Source organism: Mus pahari, chromosome 1 (assembly GCF_900095145.1).
Source record: "Mus pahari chromosome 1, PAHARI_EIJ_v1.1, whole genome shotgun sequence".
NCBI lineage: Eukaryota > Metazoa > Chordata > Mammalia > Rodentia > Muridae > Mus > Mus pahari.
The window spans coordinates 166,958,924-166,974,946 of NC_034590.1; the positions used below are offsets into that span (position 1 = coordinate 166,958,924).

General features: G+C 47.9%; 1 protein-coding gene across 32 annotated transcripts in view; it reads left to right on the top strand.

Annotated features, from left to right (window-relative positions):
* Tcf7l2 (transcription factor 7 like 2) overlaps positions 1-16,023 on the top strand; it is a 190,792-nt gene that overhangs the window by 118,269 nt on the left and 56,500 nt on the right. The window contains exon 5 of one of the 32 annotated variants that reach the window (XM_021187716.2): positions 3,187-3,327. The exons of the other annotated variants lie outside the window; for them this stretch is intronic. Within the exon in view, the coding sequence (XP_021043375.1) occupies positions 3,187-3,327 (141 nt within the window). The remainder of the gene's footprint in view (positions 1-3,186; positions 3,328-16,023) is intronic. 32 annotated transcript variants of the gene reach the window in all.

A 16,023-nucleotide genomic window follows, 5' to 3' on the forward strand; every position in this document is an offset into this window, starting at 1 on the left:
TGCCATATCCCCTTAGTTTAGTCTCCCTTCTCTGGAAGACACCTCCTCCAGAAATCCACCTGCATCCATCAGTGTTTCCAAAAGCCAGGGACACTGCCAAGGATATGTAGCTCCCATTTCCCAGGTCCACTTATTCTGCTTGGCCAGTGCTGCTGTGGCTGTGATGGGAACTCTAGAAGAGAGCAGGGGCCAGGGCAGCTCTACCCAGTGTGTGGCTGGTGGAGACTGGAGAAATCTCAAGTGCCTCTCCAACCCCATGCAGGAGGAGGGAGTTCAATTTTCTAAAGAGCATTCCTCTTTTTCTTCTACTGCTCTGTTTAGAAGTACAGCCGGTTCCTGAGCTCTGTTGATGATGACTGCAGTGCCCCGAGCTCAGTCTACAGTGACTGCAGTGCCCTGAGCTCAGTCTACAGTGACTGCAGTGCTCTGAGCTCAGTCTATGAATAATGCAGTGCTCTGAGCTCAGTCTACAATGCCTGCAGTGCTCTGAGCTCAGTCTTCAGTGACTGCAGTGCTCTGAGCTCAGTCTATGACGACTGTAGTGCTTGAGCTCAGTCTATGATGACTGAAGTGCTTGAGCCCAGTCTATGATGACTGGAGCGCTCTACACCCAGTTACTGCCTCTCTTCATCCCTCATGTAAATTAGCCCGAGAAAATGAATGTGCAGATAGATCTATAACTGGCAAGTCAAGGAGAAGGAGATGGACCCCATGACTGGATGGATCCAGGGGCCCATGGTTCAAGATTGTTTCCCAGGAGTTCTTTGCTCTGCCATCCTCCAATTTGACTTCACTCATGGAAGTTTACTCAAGTCCCAGAAGATCTTACCTTTGCCCCTTAATGTCTGTGACCTTGATTTTGAATCGGCATCTATGTTAAGAGGTTGCAGTGTGTGTGTGGTGGGTATATACCTAGCAAACCTGCCCACTCCTCAAGCTGGGGGAAGAGGCACACTCCACCTAAGCTCATAGCGCCATAGAGTCAGGTCAGTGTCTCCTAAATAATTTAAGATGTTATTGCTGGAAAACCCAGAAAAGGCTGTGGAGCTCAGAACTCAGCTGCTCCCACTCCATAGTTCTTAGCACCTGCTTGAGCTTCCTGGCCCTCACCTACAGAGCCCTTCCTTCCCTTTATATCCATGTTTATGTCCAAAGTTTTCATAAGACGTCTATGGCCTAAAATTTTTACGTTGTTTATAAGTTCTTCTATTCTATGAAAATATTAGAAACGAATATCTTAAAGAGCTTACAAGGAGAAGCTGGGTAAGCCTATTAGGTAAAGTAGGGTAAGGTGAGCCCTTCAAGTTCAAAGCAGTTCCCTCATCAAAGAGAAGGAACGTGAGCGCCAAATTTGGCTCTGAGGTTCCCTGGATCCTAAGCATGGATCCTTGCGTGGGTGCATGTGTGTGTGTGTGTGTGTGTGTGTGTGTGTTTCTCTGTGTGTGTGTGGTGTGTTACAGACCCTGTAAGTGGATAGGTAGGGAGGAACTTCTACAGAACGTAACAGAGACAATGCACTTGAAGGCAGCCCTTGCTCGTTGAATAGCTCTAGTATTTCTTTGCCAAGCTAGCTCCCTTCTCTAGCCACTTGCTCCTGGGAGTCTTGCTTCTTGTGGTAGTAGCTTTGTTAGCCCAACAAAGCAGGGAGATAAAGCTGTAAGCCCTCAAGTTGCTGGGCTCCTCCCCAAAACAACTGGCTCTGTACATTGTGCTTCCCTTGAAGGCAGCACTCAGGTGGGGCGGTGCTATCGACACAGCTAAATGCAGGCACCGTCACTAAAGCCCGGCTGATCTCCCAGACCAGCTCACACATCTTGTGACTCACTGTTTACCAGTGAGTAAGTACTGTGGAGGGCCTGCTTCCAGATGGGCACAGTATAGCTCCACAGTAGCAAGCCGGCCCTTGCTGGCCCCTGGCTGCCTTTCCTGAACAGGTCCCCAGCTTCCAGCAGTTGGCTGCCCTTTGTCACCTGGGGAGCTCTGTTTGTCTGTGGATGGTTACTATTACCCAGCGGAGCATAGGGAAGGGTGGTGTTCCGATGGCCATGTAGGCTGCTCTAGGGTTGTGACTTCTCTATCTTTCCTTCGTTTTTATTGATTTATCTTTCAGAATTATCCATAGTCACCTGGGGTGGACAAGTCTACCCAGTCCATCTTTTGCAGGAATGTAAAAGATACAGTTACCTTCTTCCTTCTCTCATTCCCTCTCATGCTGGGGATATACCTCAGGGGCAGAGCTCTTGCTTAGCATGGTCAGGGCCCCAGGTTCAATCCCCAGGAGCACCAGCCAACCAAAAGACAAGCTTGAGAATGTTGGGGTGTCTTTTGTCCTTTCGAAGTAGCCCACTCTGAACCTCTAAATTGTTCTTCACACCTCTAAATTCTCCCTCTAAATTCTCTACCCTGTTAATGGGGCTGTAGCGAGCCTCTGACTAGGTGTGTAGGTCTACACAGCAGCCATTTGCTAGAGTTGACTAAACAGTCCATTCTGTCCCTCTACCATTTACCAGCTGTGTGACCTTGGGCATGCTCCTTAACGTCTCTGAGTCAGCTTCCTCCTCTGTGAAATAGGCAGAACACTCTTACTTCCTGTGGAGGTTGTGAGAGTTAAAGGAGTAGCCAGCTCAGCCCTTTCTAGGGGCCTGGGTGCAGTTCTTACCCTGAGGCTTTTGGGATCGGATACCTGTTGGGCAGACTTTCTTTGAGCATGCTTCGTGAACATATGGGGTGTGCACTGCATGATCCATGAAGATGCTACTGTGGCTTCTCTCAGAAGACTATAGTCTAAGGGAGCCAGGGGTGGTGGTGGAGGTTAAGACAGGAGCCCCCACAGCTCAAGGGTGAGGGCAGTCATACATAAGTATGTTTCTGTGAGGTGCAAACACCAGCAATCCCGCCAGATTTATCCTAATAGAAGCTTCAGTAAGGTAAGTTGAGAGAAGACACAGATGGTTGGCTGGTTGCTTAGAGGTAGGAGCAACCATGTTCATGGGGGAACGGTGTGGTTAGGGATGGGGATGGAGGGAAGGGGCATCGTAGGAACTCTGCATGAGGAAGTCGCATTTGAGATGTCCCTCAGGGACCCCAGCTGCATGGCAGGGAGGTGTGGAGAATTCTGGGTATGCCTTGGTGACTCGGCCCTCTCTCCTCAAGCCTCACCCTGTCCCCCTTTCTTCCTGGCAGCAGAGCCCCCTCCCTTGCTGCACTCAGGGCCATGCCTGTCCGCACTTCTACACCCCCTCAGACTTCACTGTCAGCACGCAAGTCTTCAGGGACACGAAAAGCAGCCACTCCTTACAAAAGGTTGGGGAGCCCTGGTATCTGGAGGTAGGTCTCGGAGCAGAATGACGGTATGAGACAAGCCAGCTCTGAACTGAAGCCGCCCATCCAAAGTTTACCTCTCATGAGGGCAGGGCCCAAGCATCCACCTCAATCCTCCCTGAATTCTCCTTGGGTTACTCTCATTTCAGGTGCCATGCTGGCTGGCCATGCTGACCACTGCTAGGGAAATCATAGCCATAAAGTCACCACTTTACAAGAAGAGGGTGGGGCTGGCACTCAAGTGAATGCTTGATGCCCAGCTGGCCCATAAAGGGCACGTGACTCAGCGTCACACGCAAGAACGCACACTATTCCATTAAACTTGAACCTAGAAAGTAATTTCCTGGGCTCTTTATGGCTCCTGCTGGAAGGGAAGTTATCACCTCAACTTTGCCATTGCTACTAGCAATTAGCAGTCTATAGTATAGATTTTCTTTTCAAATTCAGGGTGCTGAGGAAGGCCTCCCGCCCCCACAAGATGCCTGACTAGCAGAAGCAAGCACAGCCCAATGACTCTTCTCACAGATGTTGTTCTCCAAGGACAGGAAGCATTGTTAATTCCCTTTAAATAATTCAATGCAATGTCAATACCCCACACGACTCCATGCTCCCGCGTGACAGCTCTCTTCAAATTAGTAGTCCCAAGAATAAAGAACATCCAGAACATTCTTTTATCTTCAGGAAAGCAAACATCAATGCAGACTTTTAAAAAAAAAAAAAAAATTAAAGTAACTCTTAGATTTAGATAGAAGATGATGTTTTGGTTTTCATGAATATTCACAAGCCAATTAGTAGAGTCTTTTAAACCAATGATTGTATCCCTACTAGGTGCTGAGTGTCTGCTGTATGCTAGAGAATGCTGGTTTAGGAAAGAGGATTTCTCCAGTGGATAGCGTGAGCGTGAGGAGAGAGATGGAGCATGTACACGTATTCCCTCTAGAGAGGGATACTGTGGAAGAGACCATGTTTAAACCCTTGTTCTACTTCAGAAACAGTAAACAACCACTTAGGAGAACCAGAGAGATGTAGAGAACCATGGAGAAGGCACTTCACGCCCAGACCTTTGTGTGAACTGTTGGCCATCTCCTTTAAAAGCATTAATATTGGGATTAACATGGCTTTGTGCTTCCTTCTCACCTGCCATGATGCCATGGGATGCTTTTCTTTGTTATAGAAGAATATGTTCGCTACTCAGATCCTACAGTGGTGTTCTTTGGAATGTCTGTGGTTCAACCCATCCACGTGGGCTAAAGCAGATGTTTTTCTGGGATGTTTTGCACTTCTCCTGCTACCTTGCCTCTGATGTGCCTGTGATTGGACCATGCTTACATTCTGACTACCTGATGTGTGTGTGTGTGTGTGTGTGTGTGTGTGTGTGACTGGTTTCAGCATGGCAGGGCTTTGTGGTCCCTACTCTGATGTGGCTGTGACCTGGTGAGAGCTTTTCTTACCAGATTCTGGCAGACTGGCTTTTCCAAACCATATCAGTTCATTCTGACTATGGGAGGATAAGGCTACCCCACCAGATCTGGCAGATAAGGCTAGCCCACCAGGCTTTTGCACATGGTAACTACTTAACCTTTGGTCAGAGTTGAGACATGGATAAAGGAGAACCAGGTGCCCTATTTAATATAAGGAAGTGGAAACAGAAAGACTGGGTCTCTTCCTTATAGCTCAAGATTTGCCGGAGCTGATTAGAATCCTGGCGCCAGTGACCTTGAACATTCTTCTGCTTATACTCAGGACAAAAAAACATCTCCCAGGGAGGACAAGAAAACCACATTTCCAGATGAAGAATAAACCCACAGATTGTGAATAGGGCAGACACAAAGATGGCACGAATGAGCACGTTACCAGGCTGCTTTCTGCCTCGGTTTCCCTATCCCCTAGGCGATACACACAACTAGTGTGTGGTGAGAGAGCTGGTGTGCTCAACAGAGCCGAGTCATGAGGTAGCTTAAGATCACACTGCTAGAGAAAGGGCACCATAAAATGCTGCCCATGATAGAGATGCTCTTGTTCATGGTTTGGTGTATTCCCACCTACTAGAAGGAGGGCATCTTTGGTCCTGTTTGCCACCCTGCATTCTTGGGAGCCAGGAGACACTTTGATTCTGCAGTAAGTGCCTCACTTAAGAGATCTTCCACCTCATCTGCGATCAGCACCCTGGTCTCTTCCTCCTTGTTACTGGGTTGAGGTCTTAAACTTTGCCATCTATCTCTTCCTCAATTGAGGGAATCCAGTAGATAGATGGGTTGAGTAAATATGACTAAGAAAGTCAATAGCCACCTGGGCAGGCATGAGTCACGTCTTCCTAGTTAGTTATTCGTGGACAGCTCAGAGCTGGCAACACAAGCTTGCCGCATGGTGGCTGTTAGCACCGACAATAGTGACAGTAATAGGGTGTGACACAGCATAACTGCCTGCAGATAAGAGGGGCTTCCTGTAACTGCTGAGTCACCACCTCGACCACTGAATTCTCTCTCTCTCTCTCTCTCTCTCTCTCTCTCTCTCTCTCTCTCACACACACACACACACACACACACACACACACACACACACACACTTCTTAAATCGTTCTTTGTCAGAACCCTTCTATCCTTCCCCATTTCCTTCCTCTCCAGAGGCTCTCGAAACTTCTTCTAGTCTGGTGTCTGGGGATCATCAAGATCTCGGTCTGATACTTCAGCTTTTATTGTTAATCTTGGTTGGCTTGCCCTTTGGCTAGCATTGGACCTGTTTCGATTTCATTTTTTTGGTGTGTGTTTTCAGAAAGGGCCAAAGGAGGGATGGTCTACACTCACCAGCCTCTCGATCTGCAGATGTAAGGGGGAAAAGCACTTTGGCTCAGTGTGCAAAGCCAGCTGTGGAGACAGGGAGTTGTCCAGTGCGGAGAGAGGAAATGAAACTTTTCTTAGGTTTATTAGACCACATCCTAGAAGTCTGTGGCTTCTTATGTGTCTGATTTCTAAAGAGCATGGCAGCACAGCCAGCCTTATTTTTGCTTGTTCGTCATTTAAAACAAATATAGATGTTACTTAATTTCCCTAGTTCTTTATATTTCAACTATATATGAAAAAATGAATGTTTATTCACAGTATATATTAGAAGGGAAGATGTGCTCATGTGTGTTTGTGTGTGTGTCAATTTATATAAATCCCTGTGTTATAACTCCAGGTTAGCAAGCATTTAGCTAAAAAAAAAAATAATAAAATAAAATTAAAATGTAGTTCACCCCTAATTAGAAGCAGCCTGAGCAACAACGTCAAATGCACCCCCAAAGGCAAAGCTTGTATTTGGATGAACTTCTAGAGCTCCAAAGCTGCGCCTCCAGAGTCATAGGTGGGCTCATGTTGTTGCAGCTCTTAATTGTAAAATGATTTTCTGTGCATGCAGAGGGAGGACTTTTAACTCCTCCTTGATGCCCATTCTAGAGGTGGAGGTCATTTACCATTGCTCCAAGCAAACAAGGTTCTTCTCTATATCCCACTGCAATAGGACACTTGGCAGATGTGTATGTTGGAAGTACTGGAGATTCTGGAATATTCTATGATGTGCCCTCCTCCAAATGTATGAGCTGTGGTTTTCTTGTACAACTCAGAATCCTTCTATTCAAAAATTGAACATCAACACCACCCCCCTAACCCCCCCCCCCCGCATCCGTACTCATAGGGCATAGTCTCTTCACCGTGTTCTTCTAGGTTAAATGAATACATAGCTCTCAAGTCCCACCTGGGTACTTCTCAGTGAGGTGACATCCTGGTAGAAGGGAGCACGGTGCAGCTCCACTCCACTCACCTGATACTCAGTGGCTGCTGACCACACCCTCTGCTCTGTGTTATCTGTCATCCCTCAGACTGGAAAACTTACATCACTGTCGACATTATTGCTGCCTCAGAAACTTGTCTCCCACCCTGTGAGCTGGTCTACGAGATAGGAAGTCCTGCTGTGTGGGATGCTCATGCAGAGAATTCATCTGTGGCAGATGGTTCTTCTGCCTCGTGTGAAACCTTGGAGGTCCAGCTGACCCTGCCCACAGGACAGCCTGGCTCTAACTCAGTGCCTGCCTCCATTTTCCCCTTCTGTGCTAGCCACATATTTTCTCCACATTCCTGACACAGATCATTAATAGATAAGACTCAAGCCCTTCTGTAGGTGACAGCTTGCTTCCTCTTTTATAATTCTGTGCAGTGACAGATTGATTTTTCATGGGCTAGACTGTATCAAGAGAGAGTACAAATCATCCTTAAAACCCTCTATTCCTTGTAGGGCCTCCCTCAAATAAAAACAGTAGCTGGGTGGGAAATGGCTTTACAAGGCTCTAACATCATTTACCAAGCTCTCTCCCTCCCCTCCCCCTCTCCCTCTCCTGCTACCCCCCCCTCCTTTCCTCTACCACTTTCTGGTTCTGAAACCTTTGCTGTTATCAGTCTCTCTAGTGACGTCAGAGGAGTAGACATCCTGGACTTGGACATGGAGGGGAAACCATGCCTACCCTGGAATGAGTCTTTCTTTTGTATGTCGGGCGGTACAGCCGTATGACAGAGCGAAAGCTCTTACTTGCCACACCTCCTCCCTTCCGTGTCTGTGAACCTCATTTGAAAGGAATTTATTGTCTTGGCTACTAGTTGAGCAAAAACCTATAAAAGAAACTTGGTCAGCCTCTGTCCTTCAGGCAGACCTTCCACTTCCTCTGCCGTGGGTCTGAAAGGCCATTTCAAGCCTGTTTGCATTTTTAAGAACACAGCTGTTGTGGGTGTGAGTGCGGGTGTGGGTGTGTGGGTGTGGGTGCGTGGGTGTGGGTGGGGGTGAGTGAGTGCTGTATACCTGTTGGTGATGTGTGTATTTATATGTGCTGAAGAGGTCAGAAGTCATCCTTGGTGTCTCTTTTAGTTGTCTTATTCTTCTGAGTCTCTCACTGAGCCTGAAGTTTAGTGGTTGTTCAGAGTACGTGGGCATCAGGAATCGGGAAATCTGCCCATCCTGGCCACCCCGGTTCTGGGATCACAGATGTGTACTACAGTGTGGGACTTTGATGTGCGTGCTGAGGATCTGAATTCAAGTCCTCATGCTTGTGCCCCAGGTATTTTACTGACTGAGCCATTATCACCCCCACTCTCCCCCCTCCACTCCCCACCCCCCCTTCATTCCCACACTCCCACACTTTGTTTTCAGTTTTTTTTTTTGGTAGTGTGGTAGAAGCCACACTTCATCCCTTGATGAAGTCCGGTTAGAGTTTTGGTTACCCTGTCCTGGTCTCCATCAGGCCACCTCTACTTGGGCTGAGAATAAGGAATGAGGTGACCTTTGTACAGCCAAAGTTTGCCATTCTGTTGAAACACCCTTGGGTGTGTGCTTGTCTGAGTACACAGAGTATAACCATTTCTAGCCTTTATGGCCACTGCCCCAGGAGAGCAAAGACTTTCTCTGAGAGATGTGTGGGTTGTGTGTGTGTGTGTGTATGTGTGTGTGCACTCAGAAAGTTTCCGGGTTTTTTGTTTGTTTGTTTTTGGTTTTTGGTTTTTTTTTTTGGTTTTTTAAAGACTCCCCAGAAGGGAGTAGAGGGGGAAAAAATGAAGATATTGGAGAAAGAAAAATGAGACCCAAGAAAAGCAAGAACTTGGGGTGACCAAGAGATATTTGCTGGCCTAGTCCACTCATTCACTGAGCTGGTCACTCAGACAAGCAAGCTGTGTGGCCCCACATGGAAACCCTGCCCTTGGTGCTAGAGCTTGGTGTTTACAGAACCAGGTTTGGTAGGAGATGACCTGGTGGTAAACTTGCTCCGCAGGGTGGGGTCAGGATGGTCCTGGAGGCATCCAGCCACTGCCTTTTCATTCTTGGTTCTGCTCGCTGGGATCCTGGAAGACCTGTGTTTAGCTGGGGTTTGTGTGTTGAGAAGTCTCCTTGTCCCAGAGAAACAAGCCCTTGACTAGATAGTAGAATAAAATTGTAATCACCTGTAGTTGTGTGACTATCTCCAGGACAAGGTTGTTTCTCCACGTCACTTTCCTGAGAACCCCTGGGAAAGGTGAGTGTCCTTTGGGAGGGTGACTTCAGAAACATGGGGGCCCTAAAGGAAAGATGAGCCACTTCTGTCTGTCCTTACACCAGGCAGGGATGTGGTGTCTGAGGAAAGGCTTGTGGCCTTTCTGATACATGTTTTGTTTGCACCCAAAAAGAATGGGACACCCCCTCCCCATTTTGGTCCTGCCCTTTTGGGACAGCAAAATGTCTTCAAGCCTGGTTACCCTGAACTTCCTCTCTGTGGTCTACCCTGATTGGGCCTCCAGGAACAGTCTTCTCCCCGTCCCTACTCACTGTGCACACTTGATTTAAAGTTGTAAGACCAAGTTTCTTTGGAGATGTGGGATTAGCAAATCATTATACATACTTATATAAACTACAATAAATGTGAGTTTTGTTTATTTATTTTGGCCTACCTCTGTGAGTTTTCGTTTAAGTTCCTATTATTTTCTCCAGCTCACGACCAGAACACAGACCGTGTCTTCTTATTCTTATTAGACGACCTTATATGGACACAGGACATGTGGGTATTGTCTTTAAGATGTTCTTTCTCTCTCTCTCTCTCTCTCTCTCTCTCTCTCTCTCTCTTTGTGTGTGTGTGTGTGTGTGTGTGTATCTGTGTATGTACATGTATTCTCGTGCATGTGGAGTTCACAGGACAAGAGTCTCTGGTGAATCAGGTTCAGGTATCTCCCTTCTCCTTCCATTTTCTTCTTTTGAAAGACATGCTCACTTACTAGCCTGGGACTACTGGGGAAGGCTGGCCAACTGAGGCTTGGATGCTGGGGATCACGCTCCAGTGTTAATGCTTGCGGGGCTTTGCCTGTGCGACCTTCCCCCACCTCATGCTTTTATTTTGAAGGAGTGTTGATTCAGTGTGCTGAGCCCTGTTCAGAAGGTCATTCTTAACTATGGGTGTCAGTTTCTGCTCTGCCCCATCTCTAGGCCTTCTTGGACACAGAGGGGAACCCCTGCCTGCTTTGTCTGTTGGCTTCTTGGACATTGATGCATCTCCCCTGGCCTTTACTGCTTTTCGTTATGTGATGTTCTTTCCTGCATTCCAGAGTGCTTCGCACGACCTTATGGACTTAGGAGAACTCAAGCTAAGGCGGGCGGTAGTGAGGATGACATGCTGTTACTACCCACAGAGGCAACAGGGTGAAGTGAGGCAATCTTTGGAGCATCCTGGCTGAATTATCTGTTATTTTGCCCATGTTGTAGATGCCAAAATTTGGGCATGGCATCTTAAGTGAAGACGGAGCACGATGTGTAGATTTGTTGACCTAAGCCTGGTTCTCTCAGGCGACCTCGCTTGTCCCATTAGCTAGATGAAAACAGAACAGTGTCCCCACCCAGGATCCTCAGCAAGCCACTGCATGTCTGGGGAAGCTTAGCTATTGCTCCTCCAGCTGTCCAGAGGGCAGAAGAAGTGGAAGGCAGGGAGCGGCACATCTGTGTGCCCGTCTTCCTCTTGGGAAGTGAGGAGAGGTGACCTGAAAAGGCCTCAGCTCAGGGTGTCACACTTGAGTGAACTGAAGATGATGCATTTGGCCGGGGAAGGTAACAGCAGCCGCACACATGTAAACGCTTGTGCAATCTAATTCCTGTCTTTGTAATTACTTGGAGAACCGCCACTGCAGCCAACAGAGAGGGTATGCGCAGTGACCCAGGCAGGAAGCAGAGATTGGAGGGGAGGGGAAGGAGAGCATCCAAGATGTAGCCCTTCTACCTCTACCCCCCCCCCTTAGAAGCAGGGAAAGGCACAGGGACCATTCATAGTCTATACAAGCCAATCAGCTTCCCTCATCCCAGCTTGTGGTGTCTTGGAGAGGGCGGTAGACTCAAAACACCCATGAGTTCTAGCCTAAGAGAAGGGCGGATGCTGAGGAGAACAGCCAAGGTGCAGGTCTCTGTAGGGAAGAAGGCCTTTGAGATGGCAGAATGAACAACATTTAAAAACAAAATTCTCAAAACAAGCAAACAAAAATATGGGTGCTAGCGAGGGGCAAATCCGTCAGCCTGGAGACACCTTTAGCTCCTGACTGGGCTGATGTGGGCACTTTAAGAAACCAGGTGTGGCACTCTATCCCGCCTTGGTTGTCACCTGTCTGGCAAGCAACCAGCGAGAGATCAGCTGTGCCATTTGTTTTGCTGTCTGTCTGACTGACATCGGGGGTTTGGGAATGTGATGTTATTTCCATAAACACACGCATGAGGGCCCCCTCCTCCCCCATTTGGGTGACAGATTACATGTTAGGGCAGGAAAAGATAAAAGCACTAAATATTTGCTTTAGAAAAACACACTGAGGGATCCTCTCACCCTCCCAGCTGAAGGTGATGGGTTTCAGATTCCATTAACAAAAATGGCTGGCTGCACTTGAAGCCGCTGGGTATGACTGACAACTGGAGTAACAAATGGAAGTTGATCCCTGGAGGATTATACTGGATTGGGGGGGTGTGTGTGTGCGTGGAACAGGACCACAGAGTCATAATCCCAGCTCCAGGTCAGCCACAGGGGAGTAAAGAAAAAAAAAAAAAACAACCTTTCTTTACCTTTGACTCTTTGAGTTGGATATTTTCTCAGTGGATTTTCTTTTCATAAAAAGCAACCATATGCTGCTTGAATTTAATAATAAAAGCACAAAGTTTTACGCAAGTTACATAAGCTAGGTTGCCATCGTATTTAAGATCCCCCTGCCTCAGCTCTCAAAGGTTGGGAATGCAGGTGCACGCTGCCTCCCCTGCTCCAGTTGGGTTATAATTCATGCAGACCCTTTGCACAAGGGCACGGGTTACCCTTAATATGAGAGCATGTGGTAATAGTTCCTGCCTGTGGCTGGTGGCATCTATTTTATGGGTAACTGAGAGCACGGGTCACTACTTCCAGTTAATCTTGACTTTGCCAGAAGCTGGCAAAGTAACCAGCTGTACCCTGACAGAGCCCATTGAACCCAAAGTCTTTGTATCTGTGAATCTGGAAAATTCCTGACCCTGCCTTTATTTGTCAAAAGAGCGGAGCAAATAGGTGATGGATGTAGACACTGGCCAACGTCTGTATCTTTTCACTGAACCCTGTTCCTCGTGGGCAGTGGGAGGGCTTGATAGTAATGCTCCCTATGCTACGTGGGCATCTGGCATCTGGAGGTGGATGGCCTGCAACTGTAGCCCCGGTGACTTGTAGGCTTAGGTGGCAGGGTCACTTGAACATGAAGAGATCAGAGTCAGCATCGGACAAGGCCTCACCTCTTCAAAATCCCCAAACAGTCACCCATAGGCCCTTTCTGTATAATTCTCATTTGATTCTCCCAGTCAGAAGCAACTGTTTATTTTTCACAAAGAGAACACTAACATGGTTTTTATTTTATTTTATTTTAATGATTTGTCTCCAATACTATTGAAAGTAATTGTTGTGACCGGGGGAGTCAAAGCCAGGGACTTCAGATGTTTTCCAAGGCAGGGTGCTCACCTCCCCACTGCCGAGCCCCTTCTGCCCTGCGACATGTATGGAGTTGAGCTATAGAGGAAGAGCCACACATGCTCTCCAGACACTCTGGCCTAAGCCGACTGGGACAGGAGGTTGGGAGAGCGGTCCCTGTGCCGGAAGTTGTGGCTTCTGAGTCTCTCAGCAATTGGCAGCAGAGAGTTTTGTTTTGTTTTGTGTGTATGGTTTTGTTTTTTAAATAATTAGAAACAGTTCAACTCTTGTTACCACCCACAGTAAAAAATTGCTTGGCTCCCACAAGTTGAGAGAGAAAGGGGGAGGAAGAAGAAGTCTTCTTGGTGGAATGATTAAAATGGGGCTTAAGGCTGAAAGCATTCTGGAGGGAGCTTTGGACATGTGAATGTCAGGCAGGGGGAGGGTCCCAGTCTCTAACTCCTTTTTTTTTTGCCTGGTTCAAGATGAAGATGGTTGCTCATAGGAAGGGACTCTAGTGCCCAAGATGACTCTGGGAGGAAGGCCATATTTTCTGTACTGATTAATGGTATGTGTTCCGTGTGGGCGTGAGCATTCAGAGCTCATAGCCCATATTGCACAGTGTGTGGTCCTTATAGGGCTGTATTCCAGTGCTCGCCGTGGTGGCCCATGAGGAGAGGGAAGAGGAGGGGCTGCTCTTGGCCCTGCCGCAACTTGTCCCATCGTATGGACCAAATCACTGAGGCCGCAGCAAGCCAGACCTCTGTGCTCTGGCTTCCTTACGGCTGTGCTTTTGACCAACTCAGTGCACGTCCGTGGCTCCACTTACCCATGGAATGGCTAGAGTCTCAGTTGAACCAATCTGGCCAGCCACATGTGTTATCCAACGAAAGCCCCCCTGCCCACACCTCCCCCTGTCCCTCTGTGTAGTCATATGGGCAGGGGGGTGACTGTTGACTTCCTCATCCTCCTAAGAGGTGGAGGAACACCCCTCTGGAGGGCATTGGGCTCCCCAGGGCACCCTGAGCCACATTGGTTTGATTCCAGTCTGTGATGGCTCCCGTGGGGTAGCCTCCTCGTGCCATCCTGACTTGTTTAAGTTTATGCTTTGTTGACAAGCAATTTTTTGATGCTATTCTTCTCATCGCCATAGGCCAAGATCCCTTTGTGGAGCAAGGCCTGAACTTAATACTTTTCATCTGGATACTAGGGAGGGTATCAAGAGACGGGGCAGGGGCAGAGTGGGTGGGGTGGGGTGGGGTGGGGTCAGGGGAGTCAGGCAACACTCATTGCATCTACAAGCCTATCATTTCCAACGGTTTCCTTTCAGGTTACTATCTATGGAATGATTTTTTTTTTCCCCTAGAGGTTGTTGTGTCCCATGGTGCTGCATAGTGACTCTACAATTGTAGGTCAAAGAACATAGAACCCTGGTGGTCATACAAACGGCTTATTCTGAAGTGTCTTACAACACCAACGTTTTTCCTGACTGCTCCAGAGATCGGATAGTCACCTACATGACTGGAAAGCTTGGGTGACTCTATTCTGCCCTTCTGGCTGGCTGGGGCCTGCTTCCCTCATCAGATTCTTAGGCACACGGAACAGTACTGTTGGAGCTTGGTAGATGAGGACTTAGGTACATAAGGCATAGGGCACATGGGGACACAAGGTACCGGTGGCTCTTTAAATCTGGCATATCTAGGCTGGACCTCCTCACAGGTGTGGGTGCAAATCTGGAAATTATAAAAAAAAAAAAAAATCCACATGACAGAGGGATGTGTGTGACGGGGATTGCAGCCCCAGGGAAGACATTTACTACTCCTGGGGTGTCATTTAGTACTCCAGTCTTGGGTACGATCCTATCCTGAAGAGCAGGGGTGTGAGAAGGGATTCTGGCTGGAAATCATGGTCTGAGTTCAGTTCTTCATTGTTCTGAGGCTGCTCCTCTCTGGGATAATCGCCAGAAGGAACACCCCTGTCAGCTTCTAGGATTCTGAACTCTGTGGCAGATTCTCCCCCTGTGTGAATGGGTTCAGTGTGAACAGGCTCAGTGTGAACCAGCTCGGTGTGAACTGGCTCAATGTGAGTAGTTTTGATGGTGAAGCCACCAGAGAAAGCTGCATTGAAGTGAGCAAGCAAGCTCCCCTTCAAGTTTTGGGAATTACAGGACAGTGGTTCTGAACAGAATCGGTTACCACAAGGCCCATTTCTCTTCCTCTCCATCTCTACACTTCTGCAACGACCATGGTTCTTTTGGCCCCAGTCTTACTGAACCACCTTCCCAATCTAGTGGTTTCTGACTCCATGTCCACTCTTGCCTCTTTAACACCAAACTTTTGCCCCTCCCCTCTTAGCCCACATTGATCCAGGCACATACCTGCCTGTCAGAAGCAGACCTAAGAGGTAGTAGGCAGAGCATTCTGGCCTCATATGCTCTTAGAAAGCAGGAGATTGGAGGTGATGTCACAAGGATCCAATCACATCAGGGAGGGCTATCTGTGAGGCCTTAGTCATCGGTTTTGTAATAACTATTCTCAGTCACTTAAAAAAAAATGTTGTCTCCAGGATTAAAAGAGAAAAGATGCTTCGGGGAGATGATCCGAGCCTGCCCTGTGCATAAACAGATAGCAGAGAGATAGTACTAAATTGAATGTTACCCAACAGGTTTGGTTTGTGATTTGTTGGGCCTGGACTCCTAGGAGAGATGATAAAATAACTCAAGACAAAGGAATGGGCCAGTGACCTAAAAGCACAGGCTTTTGCGTGGATAACCATAGTCAGAGTAATTTTAACTTGTTCACCATAGTCGGTAGGTTAAAGAAGGTCTGCTACCGAATCTGGAGATTGCTAAGTGTTGACTAACAACAGGGCCCTACTCTGTCAGCCTCTGTCTAAAGTTTGGAAACTGAGACCCGGATAGAGCAGATGGACTGTCAGACCCCCAGGCTTCCTTACCAGGTCACATAGGACCCCACAGCAGAAATCCACCCTCCTGCTTGTCCCTTCCCACCCCACTCGGCCACTCCCAGTTCTCCACACATTCAAATGTCATTCAGCAGTACCCGAGATCTGTGCAGAGGCCGAAACTCCTCTGTGGATAAGTGTGTGGGATCCAGCGTCTGATGTGAAGTCACATATTTCTCTCTGGAAATCATGACTTTTCTCGGGTGACCTGGCTGCTTGTGCTCGGGCTCCTCAGGGGCTTCCATGCCCATGAGGGATTAATCCGAGCATTTCTGCTAAAAGGAGGCCAGGAAGCA